The sequence below is a fragment of the Paroedura picta genome, chromosome 11, assembly GCF_049243985.1.
Source record: "Paroedura picta isolate Pp20150507F chromosome 11, Ppicta_v3.0, whole genome shotgun sequence".
Classification (NCBI taxonomy): domain Eukaryota; kingdom Metazoa; phylum Chordata; class Lepidosauria; order Squamata; family Gekkonidae; genus Paroedura; species Paroedura picta.
In genome coordinates, this window is record NC_135379.1 from 44,648,292 (window position 1) to 44,666,394 (window position 18,103).

At 54.9% G+C, this 18,103-nt stretch overlaps 1 protein-coding gene across 1 annotated transcript in view; it reads left to right on the forward strand.

Annotated features, from left to right (window-relative positions):
- The first annotated feature begins 11,770 nt into the window (after positions 1-11,770).
- The window catches only part of TBX20 (T-box transcription factor 20), a 47,394-nt gene continuing 41,061 nt past the window's right edge, over positions 11,771-18,103 (forward strand). The window contains exon 1 of the mRNA XM_077302919.1: positions 11,771-12,083. Coding sequence (XP_077159034.1) covers positions 11,957-12,083 — 127 coding nt within the window. The 5' untranslated portion in view covers positions 11,771-11,956. The remainder of the gene's footprint in view (positions 12,084-18,103) is intronic.

Sequence of the window (18,103 nt, forward strand, 5' to 3'; positions counted from 1 at the left end):
TCGGCCTCTGCCCCAGAGGGCCAGTGTCAGCTATCAGGAGGAAGAGCCAAGATCCTTCTGTTGCAGTGATAGAAGAAGAAGAAGAAGAAGAAGAAGAAGAAGAAGAAGAAGAAGAAGAAGAAGAAGAAGAAGAAGAAGAAGAAGAAGAAGAAGAAGAAGAAGAAGAAGATGTTCTTGGTAAATAAGATCACCCCGCCGACTACTTCATTTAGACCCATTTCTGGGCTGTATTTGAATTACATAATCAGTGTACCTGCCTATCATTGAAATCTCGTTGGGAGCATGCTATGTAACCTGATCAAATGGCAGCCTTACAGTTGCTAAGAAAGTTGCACATAGCAACGGGAGTCACTAAGTCCTTTGTCTAGAGTAGCTACAAAAATAACCGGCGGTGCCTTGTCGTTTTCACCCTGCAAAAGCAGCCTTTTCGGAGGATGGGCATTAACCTGGCAGAACAGTGAAATGCAGTGGCAAATGTTTTATGCGCTCTCTTTTATGAGGTTATATTACACTCATGGAAGCCATGTTGCAAAACACAGATTAGGTCACTGTTTGTGTCCAATCTGTATATATTTTCTGCCTTTTAGTGTTGTCTTTATAATCCAGGTGTTACTAACAACAACATCAGCAGAAATATTATGTGAACATAACCCAGTGAAACAAAGTGAGGATGAATGACATTTTAAAAAATAAAAACTCTTTATGTGTGACTCAATTGATAAACATTGTGTAATTGGGGATTCTGGTGGATTTGTGACATCTGTGAATCCAAAAAAAGTCTTGCGGTGTATGGATGATAACAACCCTGAAACTCAAGAGGTGACTGGGTTTTAAATTGAAGCAGAGCTAAATTCATTTCAGAACTGGAGACGTCAGGAGTGGAGGCAGGTATATCATCCCTCTCCCTAGCAGGGGGCAGGTTTTCAGGTTCTGCCCCAAGGGCCCCGCTCAGAAAATGAGGGGGCTTAAAATCCCTGAGTCCTTCTCCTTCCACCAAATCCCAGTCTGCGCTTCTTATAGAATCATAGAATCATAGAGTTGGAACGGACCTCATGGGTCATCTAGTCCAAGCCTATGCAGGACACTCACAACCCTATTGCTCATCCACTGTAACCCACCACCCCCTTAAGCTTTCACAGAATCAGCCTCTGTTTAGAAATTTCCAAAGATGGAGAACCCACCACCTCCCAAGGAAGCCTGTTCCACTGAGAAACTGCTCTGTCAGGAACTTCTTCCGGATGTTTAGACGGAATTTCTTTTTAATTAATTTCATTCCATTGGTTCTGGTCCATCCCTCTGGAGCAAGAGAGAACAACTCTGGTCCATCCTCTATATATGGCACCCTTTTAAATACTTGAAGATGGTTATCAGATCCCCTCTCAGTCATCTCCTTTCTAGTCTAAACAGACCAAGCACTCCCAATCTTTCCTCATACGTCTTGGTCTCCAAATCCCTCAACATCTTTGTTGCCCTCCTCTGGACACGCTCTTCAACTTGAGTTCCCAAAACTGAACACAGGACTCCAAGTGAACCAGAGCAGAGCAAAGCTTCTGGTTGGTCCCAGTGCATATGGCTCAGCAGAATTTGCATCGGGTTGCTCCGAGAAATAAAATTTCACAAAACCCTGGTTGAGAAAGCCTGCTCTACAGGTTAAGTTTTGTTATGGGTTTGGATTTTGTTTACTGTGGATCGGTCTGTCCTACACAAAATGAATGGTAATTTGTCATTCCAGTGATGGATATTTTCTCAACAGACCTTAAGTTTTAGGCCATGGCTTGGGGCTCAGAAAGGTGAGATCCCACCCAGCTGAAGGGAGGAGGTGGTTTCTGTGTGAAAAGGTCAAACAGGATTGGTGCTTCAAGAGACAGATGAGAGACAGAGAGCACTGAGCTGCCCAAAGCACCTTGGGATACCCTGTCTCCATCTCTCTCTGAGGATCTGATGTGGGCTAGGTTCTCATGTGCTCTGCAGAACTGGCTTTGTGCCTCCACCTGTATGTGACTTGTATATTGATAAACAAAGCAAATATTGCCAAAAGAAATATTTTCTCTTCCAGAGGAAACCAGTGTGGGCCTGCATTGCCTCTAGAATGGCATGCGCAGTAGTATTATTTCGGTATACCACATGGTTGCTGCCTCCTAAGGTTACCAGTTTTATGATAATTGCTTTCAATCACAGCCCTGGCTAGCCCGATCTCATCAGATCCTGGCAACTAAACAGGATCGGCCCTGGTTAGTTCTTGAATGGGAGAACACCAAGGAAGCCTAAGGATGTCAAACCACCCCTGGATGTCTCTTGCCTTGAAATCCCTACAGCAGGGGTAGTCAAACTGCGGCCCTCCAGATGTCCATGGACTACAATTCCCATGAGCCCCTGCCAGCATTTGCTGGCAGGGGCTCATAAGAATTGTAGTCCATGGACATCTGGAGGGCCACAATTTGACCACCCCTGCCCTACAGGGTGACCATGAGCTGGCAGGAACATTACACTGATCAGTCTGTAGAGAACTTGTCTTGCTTTGTGTCCTGACCACAACCACCCTTTGCTTGGGTTATGCTAAAACGAGCTCATTGTCGAAACCACACCGGTGAAATCCCTGATGTCTGTGCATTCCAATGACGTCCTTATTTGATTTCCAGGATGCCGGCCGGTTATTGATCTGTGAAATCAGGACGGGAGGACGACTCAGGATTAGCTGAAAGGCAACAACCTTTGCCCATTCTCGACCACAAATGACTTTCCGCCTCGAGTAGATGGCAAATGTATTCCATGGAAATGAGGGCGGCTGTATTGTTGGTGGGCAGGTGATGACATGGCAAAGAACGAAAGGGTTGATTTCTGCTCTCCACTCAGCGTTGCTGAAGGCACGGTTGATTGATTCACTTCCGCAGGTTGTGGCTATCGCTAGTATGATGTGCAGCCATCGCATGGCAGGGGATTGGATTTTATCTATAAAAGTCTGGAGAAAATGTAGAGTTGGATACCAGGCTTATGCATAAGTGCTGACTCACATGTTACAAAGTCTAATTCTCCCCCCCCCCCCCATGTATATTTTTTATGGAAGCGTTCAGGAAGTTCATGGCTGGAGAGTTCGTTTTCAGTGGGGCGGGGACACAATTTTGATTGATCTCCCCAGCATGACGTGGTTCAGAGGGAGACGATATTGCTGATCCTGATGGCTCCAGGTAAGTTTCCCCAACAGGGCAAATTAGGGCTCCCCTGGTATGTTTCCTGTTGGGAAAACAGCACAGGTAGAAAGTTAAAATCCCCTCTCTCAATGGACCATGGTCCTGCTCCAAATCAGGCACTGCACACATGCAAACTGAGCTTCCAGGACTAAACTCTAGGCCAGGGGTGGGCAAACTGTGGCCCTCCAGATGTCCATGGACTACAATTCCCATGAGCCACTGCCAGCATTCGCAGCCGAGGCAACTGAAAAGAATAACTTGGCATACATACACACACAATCTTTGTACAGAACAGGAAACCATCAAGATCGACTTCCTTTCATCCACCAATAAACAACCATGCCTGGCATAACTTCTGGATAACAGTCATTCTGCATCAAATAATCTCCATAAAAGATATACCTTAATGATGGAGAAGGAGGTTTCTGATCTATGAGCAGGTTGCATTTCTGGCAATGCACAATAAGCATATAACTGTGCAATCCTAAGCAAAGTTACAGCCTCGTATGTCCACTGCCTTCGGTAGAGTTTCAAGGCTATAACCATGTTTAGGACAGCCCTGTAAAACTAATTTTTTAAAAGGGGGTGGGGGGGTGGGAAGGCCCTTGTGTTAACAGTCACCCAGCCATTAAATCACATCAGCCCCAAATTCCTTTGCCAATTGCTTCTGGGATACATAGTTTGGTTCTTTTTATCTGGTGGCGATAACTGCAGACGGCGAGAAAGTGCATTAATTGTATTGCTGTTTTGCTTTCCGCGAAGGCCCTTCCAGCTCTGCCCCAGCTAAGTGGATTGAACTGTCTCCCTCTCTCTTTCTCCCTCCGTCTGTTCCTTGTCAATTCACATCAGTTTAAGGTCAAGGAAGCTAATAGGGAACAAGGCGCTGGGCGATTTGAACCCAGCCTTGCTTTCCAGAGGAACACAACTGACAATTAGCACAGGGATCGGCATCAAAAAAGAGCAACCCAGCGTGAGGCCCGTCTAATTAGTCATATGAACCAAGGGCTTCCCCTCCACTTCCTCCAGCAGCACATGCCTGTCAGATCTCATACAGCCGCGGCTCCCTCCGACAGGAGGCTGAAAGGAGATGGAGAACCGGGGAGGGCTGCTGGAGAACTTAATTAAACCTTTGCCGAAGACTGGGGCCTGGAGGATTCGGCTGGCTCCGGGAGCACGACCTCCTAAACGCTTTTGCGAATCATGGCGGGGGGACGGACGAGAGCATGGGGGCGTCCCAAAGCAGGAAAAAGCTAGCAAGGACTTCTTCCCTAGGGAACTTTGGTTTCAGAGGGTTTCAGAGGGCAGCCATCTTGGTCTGCAGAAGGACAGCTGGGTTCGAGTCCAGGAAGAAAAAGACAAGGAGGAGGAGGAGGAGGAAGAGGAGGAGGAAGAAGAAGAAGAAGAAGAAGAAGAAATAATCATGGTCGTGATGGTTTTTTATACCCCGCTTTTCACTACCAGGAGTCTCAAAGCGGTTTACAATCACCTTCCCTTCTTCTCCCCGCAGCAGGCATCCTGTGAAGCTGAGAGAGCTCTGAGAGGACTGAGACTGGTCAACGGTCACCCAGCAGGCCTCATGTGCCTCAAAATGGCCTGCAGTCATTTCCCTTCCTCTCCCCACAACAGGCACTCTGTGAAGTAGGTGGGGGGGGGGGGTCTAAGAAAACTGTGACTAGCTGGCTGCATGTGGAGGATCAGGGAATCAAAGTCAGTTCTCCAGGTTAGGGGTTGCTGCTCTTAAATCACTAGACCAAGCTGACTCTCCCGACCCCACCAGGAGCACCTTAGAGCAGGGGTAGTCAACCCGTGGTCCTCCAGATGTTCATGGACTACAATTCCCATGACCCCCTGCCAGCGAATTGTCATCCATGGATATCTGGAGGGCCGCAGTTTGACTACCCCTACTGTAGACAGAAGCGTTATTGATTGCCTGGTAACTTCTGCAGCTTCATTCTTAGTGACCCTACCAATAGGCAACCTTTAAGGGAACTGCTTTCAAATGCCATTAAAAGCGCACACAACCACACATGCTGGTCTCTCAGTCCTGTTTGCACCCAGAGTTTGATGCGTCCACCTTGCAGCTGCTGCCGAACTCCAACTTCTCTGGCATTTGGATGTTGACTGCCAGCCGTTCGCCAGATTCCGATAACTGCCTCGAACCTCTTTTGGCTATATTTGCCCAGTGAAATCATGCATCTGAAATCCTCCTGGCTACTAAACATCCCCCCCTCCATATCTACGATTGAGGACCTTCTGTTTCAATGTATCTGAAGAAGGGGCCTTGCAGACAGAAGCTGATACCTTGCATACGACTTTGTTGGTTTGAAAGATGCTGCTGGACTCAAACTTGGTTCTGAAAGGCGACACTGAACCTTCCCAGGCGCTGGACCATGCAGCCCCAGCCCGCCTGCCAAAGTGCAGCTGCTTCTCCCATCAGTGCCCGAGCTTTTAGTGCCTTCTCTGCTGGCTCCGGGTCTCCAACCGTTGAGCCCGGCCTTGGCCACCCTCGGGGCCGGCACCTTTCCGGAAGCGAGGGGAGCTTGCAATGTGGTGCAGGGCTTCTCCCGATCTCTTGCGCAGAACTTCCCTGGGGATCACGCCTGTTGCCTTTCTGTCGGATGGGGTCCTTCTCCCCTCCAACTTGTACTTTTGTAGCTGGGTTTTCCTCCCCTGCTGAGGAACAGCCATCGTGCGGACCTGTCTCTGGGCATCCCTTCCAAAATGAGTGCTGGAGACACTGAGAGCCCTGCTGGGTAGGCCCAAAGAGGGACAGGTCCACTACTCCCCCCCCCTTTCCTGTTCTCCTGGATATGCCTCTTATTGGGCCAACCACCAGACAGCCAGGTGCTGGGTAGTCTGACAGTCGCCTTCCCTTTCCTCTCCCCACAACAGACACCCTGTGAGGTGGGTGAGGCTGAGAGAGCCCTGATTTTACTGCTCAGTTAGAACAGCTTTATCATTGGTCTGGTGAGCCCAAGGTTAGCCAGCTGGCTGCAGGTGGAGAAGCAGGTTAGAAGTCAGTGCTCCTGACCCCAACCACAAGCTTTCTGCAGAGCACACATATTCACACATCCACCATTGGCAGGGGACAGGTGAAGGGGGGGGGGGGGTGACCGGCTAAGTGCAGAGAAGGGATTAGGATCTGCCTTGGTAAAGCCCAGTCGAAGGCTGCACCTTTCCATGTATTCCCTGCAGCGGACCGGAGCTTGCTTCTGAATCAAAGCAAAGACAACCAAGGCCCAAACCTGCAAGGGATCGGATATTGGAGGCCCATCCCAAGGACAAGGGGGTCGTGTGGTCAGGACTGGGCGGGGGGAGTTACAAGACCCTCCTGCCCCAAGACAGCTGACTTAGGCCCTGCATGGGATGGCCTGAAAGAGCAAGGCCAGGGTGACGGAATTCCTGCAGCGGAGGGGCACTTACACTCCCCCCGTTTCCAGGATGAGCCCGCACCCTTCTCCAGATCACTGGGCTGCAGTAGCAGAAGCGCTGGGCTGCAGTCCAGCAGCCTCGGGGGGGGGGGGGGGACCAACTTCTGGGAAGCTGTTCCCCCCCCCCCCCCCGAATGTGGCTGCGCTCCAGAGCAGGAGTCCTGGAGCCCCTTTCAGACCAACCAAGCTCGATTCAAGGCATGAGCTTCTGTGGGCTGGCTCAGGAAGGCAGAAGATCCCCAACCTTTACATGTAGAGGAGTCGGGCCAATTGGGAGGGCTCCGGGGAGGGGCCGAGGGGTGCAGAAGGGGCGAGCGGGGGGGGGGCGATGAACTGCTTGGCACCCTTGCGCGTCGGCCAAAGAACACCCCTAAGGTGTGTTCCCAAAAGTCTGCCTGGCTAGCCAGAGTCCCCCCCCCTTCTCACAGCCTTGCTGTTGTTGCGCAGGGAGGGGGGATAGCGGGGAAAGTAGCTTTGGGGGCTGCGGGCATGCGCCTGGATGCCGGTGGTCCTTAGGATCGCTGCTGCCTCTCCTGGCGCCCAGAGGCAATATTTTCAGCCAGTCCTTAGGATCGCAGCCAGTGTCTCTGTTGAGAGCAACTGCTTGGCCCCCTTGCGCTTCTGCCCCCAAAGAACACACCTCAGGTCAATGGCAGAGGGGTCCCAAAAGCACCTGCGCGGGGGAGGGGGAGGGGGGCTAGGTAGGAAGCCCCATTGAACAGATTCAGCCGGTTTAGGTTCAGATTCAGTCATCCCAAAGGGGCAGGGGGCGGTGAACAGGGGGGCGGGATTGTAGATCTTCACTTTCCAGCCTAGGCAGCAGTCAGGATGGAGTCGAACGGGGGTCGCGCCGTACACCGGGGCGGGATGCCTGGGGAGGAGGGGGGAGCGCAGACCCAACCCCGCCCCCTGAGTGACCTGGCACTTCGGATTGGTGGGATTCTGGGCAGGCGCAGGAGCGGCAGGCACTTGAGCCAGGCGCTTCCTTGCCTATATAAGGGAAGCAGAAAGGGGTTTGGACGAAGTTCCCTTCATCTCCCTGGGGCAGCCCACGTGGGCAGCAGCCCGCGGTGGAAGCGGGGAGGGTTCCTGCTAAGGAGGCTCAGGCCTTACCCCCTCCCAGCCCCCATTGGCATCAGGCTCCCGAAGAGGGCGGGCGCCAAGAAAGAGGGCGCGCCCTCTAAAAAGCCGGGTCTGGGGCGCCTGCTTGCTCCCGACGGCCGGGCGGGGGACCTGCGCCTCTAGGAATACCCTCAGTGACCCGAGAATTCAGTGCCCGGTTTGCTCTCCAGCGGGACGGGCGGGGTTCCAGCTGGGAGTTCAAAGGAGCCAAAGAACAGTCAGGATCCTAGCCTGATCCGATCTCCGATTCTAAGCAGGTTCAACCTTGACTAGTATTTGGATGGGAGGCCTTGGAAGAGCGCCAGGCGGTGGCAAACCGCCTCTGAACGCCTCTTGCTTGGGAACCCCAAGGAGGCGCCGTAGGTCAGCCCGGGCGTGTCGGCACTTCCCCCCACCGTCCCTGGGTGCAACCCAGGATGGGCATTTCCCTGGAGCCCGAATCCCTCGCGTGTCTGCACTCAGGATTGGAGCGTTACAGCCTCCTGTGCATAGATTTAAATAGGTAGCCATGTTGGTCTGAAGTAGCACAATAAAATCAGAGTCCAGTGGCACCTTTAAGACCAACAAAGATTTATTCAAGCACTCGAAAGCTCACGCCTTGAATACATCTTTGTGGTTTTAAAGGTTCTATTGGACTCTGATTTTATTGAACCTCCTGTGCAACATGCATTTGGTCCGGGGAAGTAAGTTGGTCCTCCAAGATGCAAACGTTTGAGGGTTTTGTCCCGATTCCCTCGAAGGGCGCCTCGGTTCTGTCCGCTGACCGTCTGTGCCCAGGCCGACCGCTCCGGGAAGAGATCACGAGTTTCCGCAGGCGAAGGAAACGAGCTCACGAATGCTCCTGCCCCGCCCCAGGATTTGTTAGGATTTAAGGTGTCGCCGGGCTCTGGCTCTTTCCTGCTCCCGCAGACAGAGGACCGCGGCCATCCATCTCTCGATCGCTTCCGAGAAGTTCGTAACTCTTCCTTCTTATTTACTTTCCTCGAGTAAGGAACGCGTCTTTGAAGGGAACCCGCAGAAATCCTGTATCTTCTGTTGACCCGGTTCCAGTGCAGCCCTAGAGACTCAAGTCCCCACGACCAATTTCCTTTAAGTAAGAATCTGAGTAGACCTGCTGAGGTTTGTTCTCTTCACTCTGTATCTAACAGTCCACTGCGTGAAATTGCCCGACATTCCTTCTGCTGGAAGCGTGACGTGAATATTTCGCCCCAGTAGTCACCCCACGTTTCACTCCCGTCCAAATTCCGTGTCCCATTCCGAGGCTGGCTCCAAGCTTCACGAGGAGAGGGTGATTCTTTAGGCTCCATCTCCAGCCCGCATTCAGCGCCTTAAATCAGACCAATCTGAAATAGGTAGATTGCGAGCAAAGCGCATTCGCTGAAGCCAGGTTTGGATAGGGCCATAGACTGTGGCAAAGGAGGAATTGACAGGCCAGCCTCAGGGGAAGCGCTTGAAATTGACTAGCCCTTTCTGCACACCTGAGATAATGCACATTCAATGCACTTTATAAGCAGATTTTCCTGTTTCACACAGGAAAATCCAGCACATTAAACGTGCAAACCACAAAACGCTTTCTGTCAAAATGAAGCTCCTTCCCGAGTAGATCTTCTTAGACCCCTTTCCCTCGTAAAATCAGAGTCCAGTAGCACCTTTAAGACCAACAAAGATTTATTCAGAATAACCCTTTGTTGGTCTTAAAGGTGCTACTGGACTCTGATTTTATTGACCAATAGGGCTGCCCATTGGAATCCACCCTTTCCCTCGTGTGGGTGAACGCAGGGCAGGTGGGCGCTCTCTCTCAAGGCAGCTGAAGGGGCGCGTCTGAGCACCTTGACTCGGCTGGGACTCAGTCCTAAGACTTGCGCCAGGGACGGCAGCCTGAAAAGAAAAGGGCCCCAGCACAAGAGTGGGCTAATTTAGCAGGTCCTTTGGTGGGACCAGGCGTGAAGCGGAGGGACTTCATGGCCACTCCAATTTGCGGCCGGTTTGGCGAAGCTCTTGTGCTCCTGACACCATCAGCCCAGAGACGTCTGTTGGGGGGGGGGGGCGGGAAGGGGGATTGCTGCCCTCCCCCCATGCCCGAAGAGCCCTGGCTTAGAGATGGGTGGATAGTGGGGATCCTTGCCCTCGAAATCCTGCCCGGAAAGGAACTTCAGAAGTCGGCTCTTAGCCTGACCTACTTCGCAGGGGTGTCGTGAAGATGCAATGAGAAAAGGGCACCCCTTGAGGCCCTCGAAAGAGAGCGGGATGGGAGGTTTCCAAACAAGTGTGCTTCCATATTATCCCTTTCTCCCCCCCCCCCCCACTCACACACACGCGCGAAAATGCTTGGCCCAAATTGGTCCACCCCCCGACTGCAATGCATCCGAGCCAGGGCAGCATTCGAACCCGTTTCGCTCCGGGTTCCTTGTGCGTGGTGCGACAAGTGACCTGATCCAAGACTCCTCCGGTCCGGGAGAGTGATTCGCCAGGAACAACCCGCCTCGACCCCCCTGTCAGGTGGGTTGCCCGCTGGCCAGGCGAATAAATGCCCACTCCTTTTCATGGGCGCAAATGGACAGCATCCCTTGCGGGAGCCGAGGTTTCTTTTTGGGGGATGGGGATGGGGATGGGGGCGGGGGGTTCTCCGGGAGACGGCCGACCTCCGCTGTCTCTGGACTGCAGGATGAAGCGCTTTCCCACTCCTGGGAAGCGCCAAGTGGGATAGGAGCCCACCCGGCGCCCGTGGGATCCTGCAAGCAGGGGGACCTTGGCCTTCGCCTCCCGGGCTTATCAGAAGACCCTCTGCAGGCAAAGGTCGGGGATTCCGCGGCCCCCGGAGCCCCTCAGCCTTTCCGTGCAGACCGCAGTTTGGTCTCCTTCCGGAGGAGGGTGTGTGGAAGGCACGCAAGTGCGCAAACAGCGCTGGGACGGTTCTTTTCAGGGTGCACACAGCCCCTTTGGGGGAGGGGTGTCTAAAGGGGTGTCGCGGAGTGAGCCCTGCTCGGAGGCTGAAGCCGGAATCCGTCCCGTCCATTTCGAAAGGGCCACCGGATCCCTGTTTCGTATAGCCAGGAAAGCCACACTCCCGAAGCCAGTACACAGGGGCCTCGAACCTTTCCTGTTTTCCCTGCCTGCCCAAGCGTGGGACTTCTGCGGTGACTTCTCCAGATAAGGTCGAGTCAGCCAAGGTCCTTTGGTGGGGTGGATTTCTTAGTATAATAGTCTGAGGAAGAGTGCTTGCACTCGAAAGCTCCTGCCTTGAATAAATCATTGTTGGTCTTAAAGGTGCCACTGGACTCTGATTTTATTCTTAATGAAACTTCCGACTAAGTCCCGCATAAGCTTTCCCACCCAGATCGAAGGGAGATGGGCCCCTGGGAGACGCAAACCGGGGACCCTTATAATTCCAGTCCTTCCAGAGGGGGCGTCGAGTTAACCCGGGGCTGCGGAAAGAGCTGGGGGGAGCGGGCACGAGGTGATTTATAGGCCGCCTTTCTCACCGGGACACAAGGCGGGTTGCAGTGTACGTCAATGTAACCGACAGGGGGTTATCCAAGTACAATGCAACACCATCGGACTCCTAGAAAGCTGGGATCAGCCAGAAGTCGGAATTATCAGAAGAAGAAGAAGAAGAAGAAGAAGAAGAAGAAGAAGAAGAAGAAGAAGAAGAAGAAGAAGAAAAGCGTAACTCTGAAGTCAGTCTTGAGACCCGGTACCTTCCAGGATGCCCCGATCTTGACTTAGGCGGTCTGGGCGACCGGCGACCCGGAGCCAGGGGGCCGCTTGCAGCGCCCTACCGCACAGGCTTCTCGGGGGTGGGTGGGGAGTGACTCCCCAGCGGAGCAACCCCTCCCCCCTCGAGCGGCGAGGGCGCCCCGAGGGGGCCGGGGGGCCGGGCGGCCAGGGCGGCCAGGGCGGGGGAGTTGCGCGCCCTCCTCCAGCCCCCCCCCCCTGCCCGCGGGCTCCAGGCAGCCTGACGTGGCCGGGCGCTGATTGGCCGGCGGCCGATAGGATCTCGGCGGCCGCAAGTTAAGGCCGGGCCGCCGGGGGGGCGGCGGCGGCGGCACTGGGAGCCTCCAGCCTGGGCAGACACGGCCGCCGGTGGCGCTGGGGTCTGGGCCGGCCAGCCCGGCCGCGGAGGGGAGGGAGGGGCGCAGGGCCCGCCGGGGATGAGCGATCCTTGAACCCGGGCGCCTGTCCCGCTTGTCCGGCGCGCCCGTCTCGGCCCCCGCCATGGAGTACAGCGCCTCGCCCAAGCCGCAGCTCTCCTCGCGGGCCAACGCCTTCTCCATCGCGGCGCTCATGTCCAGCGGCGGCTCCAAGGCCAAGGAGGGCCCCGAGAGCACCATCAAGCCCTTGGGTGAGTCGGGGGGACCCGATCCGGCCAGGCTCCGAGGGGGCGAGCGAGGCCAGAAGCCCACCCAGACAGTTGCACCCAGGGGGGGGGGCGCTCCTCGTTGCAGGGGACGGGGCTGGAAGGCGCGGAGGTCGGATCCCTGCCGGGCCCCGTCGGGGCGCGGGGCTTTCCCAGAGGGAGGCGGGCAGGGTCGCCAAAGGGCCGTCAACCCCCCGGAGCAGCGAGTCCCACGACCCCGCCGCGACATTCCGGCCGCGCTCTTGCTTCCCGGACCCCCCGGGCCCTTTTCTTGCGCGGGACGGCCGGGATCAGGCGCACTGCGTGGGCTTTTGCAGCGGGCTTTCCCTGCGCGCCAACGGGAGCCCTCCGCTTGCAAAACAGCACTGGCCGCCGGGCGTGTGAAATGCGGAGGACTTCCAGGGCGCCCTCCGCTTCGCTCCCCGGGAGGCCCAAGCGAACCGGGCCGGGCGAAAGCTTCCCCCGCCGTGAAATCGCTCCCAGCTCGGTGCGCGGCCAACGAGCCTTTCCGAACAGCGATTCCGTTTGGCCAAGTCGTTGCCTGTTCTGATGGGGAACGATCCCTTTGCGGCCGAAGCGGCCGTGCTCCTGGAAACGATCCGTCCAAGCGGGACCGGATCCCGCGAGACCCCCTTTTCCAACTGGATCTGCCGCTCAGAAACCCGTCCAATGCGGAGAAATAAAACCAGGAATAAAACCTTCCGAACCTAGCGAAACCAGATCAAACTGCGGTGGATTCTCAGCTAGGTCTTCAAAGGCGCCTGGAAGGATCACAAAGCCGGTTCTGGCCCAAGGAGGCCTTTGCCGGGAAGCGAGCCTGTTGGTCTTTCGCGGGCCCCAAGACCTGGCTACTTTTGCGGCAACAAAGCTGTCCTCCGCCAAGTCCAAGGGGGGAAATCCACCGGATCCAGCCCCCTGAGAGTGCAATCCGCGACCCAATGAAGGCAGCTCTACGGATCTGGACGGGAAGGCTGAGGGATGCGGGGCTGCGCGCTCTTGACCGGGCAACCAAGCCGGGTTTAGCGGTGAGGAGCCGACCCGCGATCCGTTTCTCTGAGGAAGGGGGGGACGACTTGGACGACGGGCCTCTGGGTTCGGACAGACCTTCTTTCCCCCGGTCCCAGCAGGGCTTCAAGGGCCGGGGAGGGAGACCGAGAGCCGGGCGCGCTTTTCAAAGAGAACTTTCCCCTTGGGAAGCCCAGAGGTCTCTGCCTCCGAGGAGCGCGCAGTTCCCGGAGGAAGGCCCAGCGAACCTTTGGCGGACTCTGCCTTCTGCCCGGGGCTCTCTCTTGGGGTCTCTCCCCAGCAGGCGCCTCTTTTCCTTTGCTGTCGGGTCTGTGAATTATCAAATGGGCAGCCGTGTTGGTCTGAAGTAGCACAATAAAACCAGAGTCCAGGAGCATCTTTAAGATCAACAAAGATTTATTCAAGGCGTGAGCTTTCAAGAGCAAGCACTCTTTGTCAGACTAAGAACTGACCATCATAACAGTAGGAATATAATGATGGTCAGTTCTTAGTCTGACAAAGAGTGCTTGCACTCGAAAGCTCACGCCCTGAATAAATCGTTGCTGGTCTTCAAGGTGCCACTGGACTCTGGTTTTATTGGGTCTGTGAAGGACATTTTCCCCAGACGCCCAGGGTCCACACACACCCTCTCTATTTCCTGGGTCAGAAAGGCTTAAAATAATTCTATGATAATAATAATAATTAATAATAATAATAATTATTATCATTATTATTACTCTGTTTAAAGTCCTGGAAGTATTCGATGTGGTCTGCAGATCTTGCTTCACGGGAGGGGGAAGGGGTCTTTATCCCCACCTCCCCTCTGGATCCAGCCCGTAGAGACCCTCTGGGTCGTCCCTAGACGTGGCCGAGGGAGAAGGCGGGTTTGAGGACCCTTCCTTTCCCTGGAGGCCCCCGGCGAGCGGCTTGTCGGTTCCTCTCTCAAGGGCCCCTTCGAATCCGTTCCGAATCTGCGGACCCTGAACAGCACCTGAAAGTCCAGCTTCTCATTTCCCCAGGGAGGCCGTTGAGAAGGGCCGGATCTATGGGATCTGCTAAACCCAGTAGAATCCCTCTTTCTGCCACCCCAACCCCCTCCAAAGCAGGGAGCCAATGGGACCACTTTGGAAGAACAGCTTGGCTTGAGGTTTCGCTTTGGAAGAGGCTGCCATGCCTCTGGGCGCTCGAGCATCTTCCAGGCCCAGCTCTCTCCTTAAAGGATCGAGCCCCGAAACCCGACCCTCTGCCGGGAGGGAGGGGATGGGTGTCCTGCGATGCTGTCCGGAGGGCTTGTTCCGAGCAAGGCGCCTCGACGGGGCAGCCCTCGGAGGAGAGGAGCTGGGCCCTCGCCTGCCAGAGGCTGGGAGGCTTGGAGCAGCTCCCTCTCCTCCCCCCCCTCCCCCACAATAGATGAATAGGCTGGACCCCAGGACTCGCATCGCAGGACGGAGGCAGGGACTCAACCTAAGCCGGCGGGGGAAGGAGAAGATGTGAGTTTGTCAGAGTGGAAATGTGTGTTATTCGCTTTTGGAAATCCGCGCTAAGAGATCCCGACCTTGAGTCCATTCTGCACATGTTGGATCAGGGGTAGTCAAACTGCGGCCCTCCAGATATCCATGGACAACATTTCCATGGACTCTGGCAGGGGCTCATGGAAACTGTAGTCCACGGACATCTGGAGGGCCGCAGTTTGACTACCCCTGTGTTGGATAATGCACTTTCAGTGTGCTTTTGCAGCTGGGTTTTCCAGTGCAGAACAGGATAATCTACTTCTAAGTTGCATTAAACGTGCCTTATCCAATGGTTGTGGAATGGGCCTTGGATTCCCTGAGAAAGGCGGGTGTGGGGAGAAGCCCCGCGGAACGGTGGGGTCTGCGCCGAGCAGGGGCCCGGGGAGCCTGAAGCGATCCCCTCCACTACCGTTAAGCTAGGAAAGAATCACCCCCAGGCTCCCACCGATCACTCTCTCCACCTGTGCTCCGTAGGCGCCGGAGTTCTTTTGCTGCCCTTGGGCAGAAAGTTCCTCTCCCGTGGAATCGGGACCCCCAAGAATCCCCTTCTGCTCCCCGTTTGAGTGTGGCCCGTCGTCGTCCCTGGGTTGACCTCGGCCGCCCAGGGCCTCCGCCTTTCTGTGGGCGGCAGCGCAAGCCTCCTGATGGCCAATGGGAAGCGCCAAGGACTGCCGCCGGGCCGGGAGAGCCAGGCCACCTACGCAGAGTCGGCCCTGGCCAGTGCCGGGAAGGAGGGCGGCCTCCCAAGAGCACTGGGCCAGGCAAAGCCGTCTGTCGCCTGGACAGACAGACAGACCTGGCGTCTGCAGGCTGCATGACCCACGCAGGCGTAGTCAAACTGCGGCCCTCCAGATGTCCGTGGACTACAATTCTCATGAGCCCCTGCCAGCAAATGCTGGCAGGGGCTCATGGGAATTGTCATCTACGGACAGCTGGAGGGCTGCAGTTTGACTACGCCTGAGCTAGGTCCTCCGGATCAGGTCTCTCCCCCCACCTCCGGAATCGGATCTCCAAGCAGTTTTGTTTTGAAGCAGTCCGGCCAGCTGGAGCCCTGCCTTCCACCCAAGGGGCTCCTCCCTCCGAGAAGGGCTTCTTCGTTGCAATCCTGGACTCTGGGCAGGGCCGCCAGGGACGTTGTCCGGACCAGCCCTCTCGGGAGACCTTGAAGTACCTTCCGCCGGGAAAGAGGACTCTCTCTGTGGATTGGGGCCCTGGCTAGGCTTGCCCGGTGTTCTCTTGGAGCAGCGAGTCAGAGGTTTAGAGCCTGATTCATGATCCGGAGCCCCTTCAAGCCCAACAAGACGGCCAGGCTACAAACTGGGAAGAGGCAGCAAGCTCTCTTCGTCAAAGACTAGTTATAAGGTGACCAGATTTTACCAGATGGTAAAGTGGGACACCATTAACGGGGGGGGGGGGGTCCTTGATTAAAAATGTGGTCTATAGGGAGCAACAAAAAGTTTCATAGAACGCATAGAATGCAAAAATAGTTTTGTAATATATATATTGTAATATATATTTCAACATAAGTACGATTTGCCAGGTTCCCCCCAGATGTCCCTCCAAAAGTAGGACAATCTGGTCACCTTAGACTAGTAGCCATGAGAATAAAGTTTGGGTCCAGGGTCCCCTTTCAGACCAACCGCGTTCAATTCTGGGCAGAAGAAGCTCTCGTGTGCATGCAGATGCCTGACTAAGTGGGCATGCACAGGAAAGCTGCCTCTGCCCAGAATTAAACGTGGTTGGTCTGAAAAGAGCCCCTGGACCCAAACTTTGCTCTGTTGCTTTACCCTCCAGGGCTGCCCGCCTGAAGCGAGTGGCCCATACTTTGGACTCAGGAAAAGCCCTGTTGCTGGTCCTTAAAGTGCCCCTGGACGAGAGCTTTTTCCCTTCCTCCGGTCCTGACAGTCTTCCCAAGGGGACAGGACAGTCCCATGACAGCGCTTCCTGTCCCTGTCTTGATTTTTAGAGGCTGCTGTTTGGGAGAGATGCCCGTTGGGCTCTCCCTTCCGGCGCCAGTCTGGGCCCTGGTTCAGAGCCACGGCCTCTAATTTGGAGAACCGGGTTTGATTCCTCACTCCTCCTCCACATGCAGCCAGCTGGATGACCATGGGCCGGTCACAGTTCTCTTAGAGCTGTTTCCGCAGAGCAGTTCTCTCAGAGTTTTCTCAGTCCCACCTCTCTCACGGGGTGTCTGCTATGGAGAGAGGAAGGGAAAGGGGTTTGTAAGCTGCTTTGGAACTCCTTTGGGTAGTGAAAAGCGGGGTATAAAACACCCAGATGCTGCTGCTGCTGCTTCTCCTCCTCCAAACGCATCTGCTCAGAGAAAACAGGCACAAGGAGGCCAAGCTCCCACGCGGATCTCTCTGGAACTGTCTGGGTCGGGCCATCTTCCTCCGGGCCAGAAACTGGGAAACGCCGATCAAATTCTGGCCCGTTCTGGCCTCCCTATTGCGGACCTGTCTGGTCTCCGATTTCAGTAATTCCTGCTTCGATCACTTTTTGAAAACAATCCCCAACAGTGCTTGGAGGATGCCGGGATCGTGCCTCAATGTCTCGGTTCTTGTCGGGGGCTTGGAAAATAACATTTATTCCCTGCAAAACCTTGGCAAGATTTTATTCTAAAGGTCTTGGGGCGAGGTTTAGCTTTATCCCGAGGAAAGCCGGAGAGCCCTTGAAGGCTGCGTGCGCATCAAAGGAATCAGAGTCCATCGGCACCTTTAAGACCAACAAAGATTTATTCTAGGCGTGACGAAGAGTGCTTGCACTCGAAAGCTCACAACCTGAATAAATCTTTGTTGGTCTTAAAGGTGCCTCTGGACTCTGATTTCATTGTGCTGCTTCAGACCAACACGGCTACGGATTCCAATCTGCACATCAGAGTCACAGTTTTAAATCAGGGTTATTAAGACGCCTCGCTTAGTCCGCTTTCACACCGTCTTCCAATGCACTTTTCCATCGGATTTAGCTTCATGAAATGGCCACAGCCACTTGCAAACCGAGGCTGAAGCGGATCGAATCTGCATTATTTAGCGTGTGTGAAACAGAAGACCCCTCAGTTGCCCCGGAGGCAGCTCGGGGAGACGATCCAGTTCACCTCCGCCCGAGGAGGTCATCCCTCCCACCCAGTCAGCCTCAGGGCCAGCCGGTCTGTGGCAGGACTGAACCAAATGCCACGGATTGCCTCAGAGACCCTGCAACAGAACGGCGGGAGGGTGCAATGGTTTGGGATTTGGGGCATTCTCATTTTGCACAGGTTGGATAATGCAGTTTCCGTGTGCTTTTGCCCCTGGATTTTCCTGGGTGGAACCGGAACATCTGCTTCTCAAGTGCATTGAAAGTGCATTATCCCAAATATGCTGGCCGGTCTCCAGCTGGTGACAGGGGTCTGCACCTGAAGCCTTGCTCCTATTCTGCTGGAAGAAGCTAAGCTCCCTGTGAGAATTGAAAGCTTGCCCATTCTTAAAACGCACAGATCAGAGAATCGCCGAC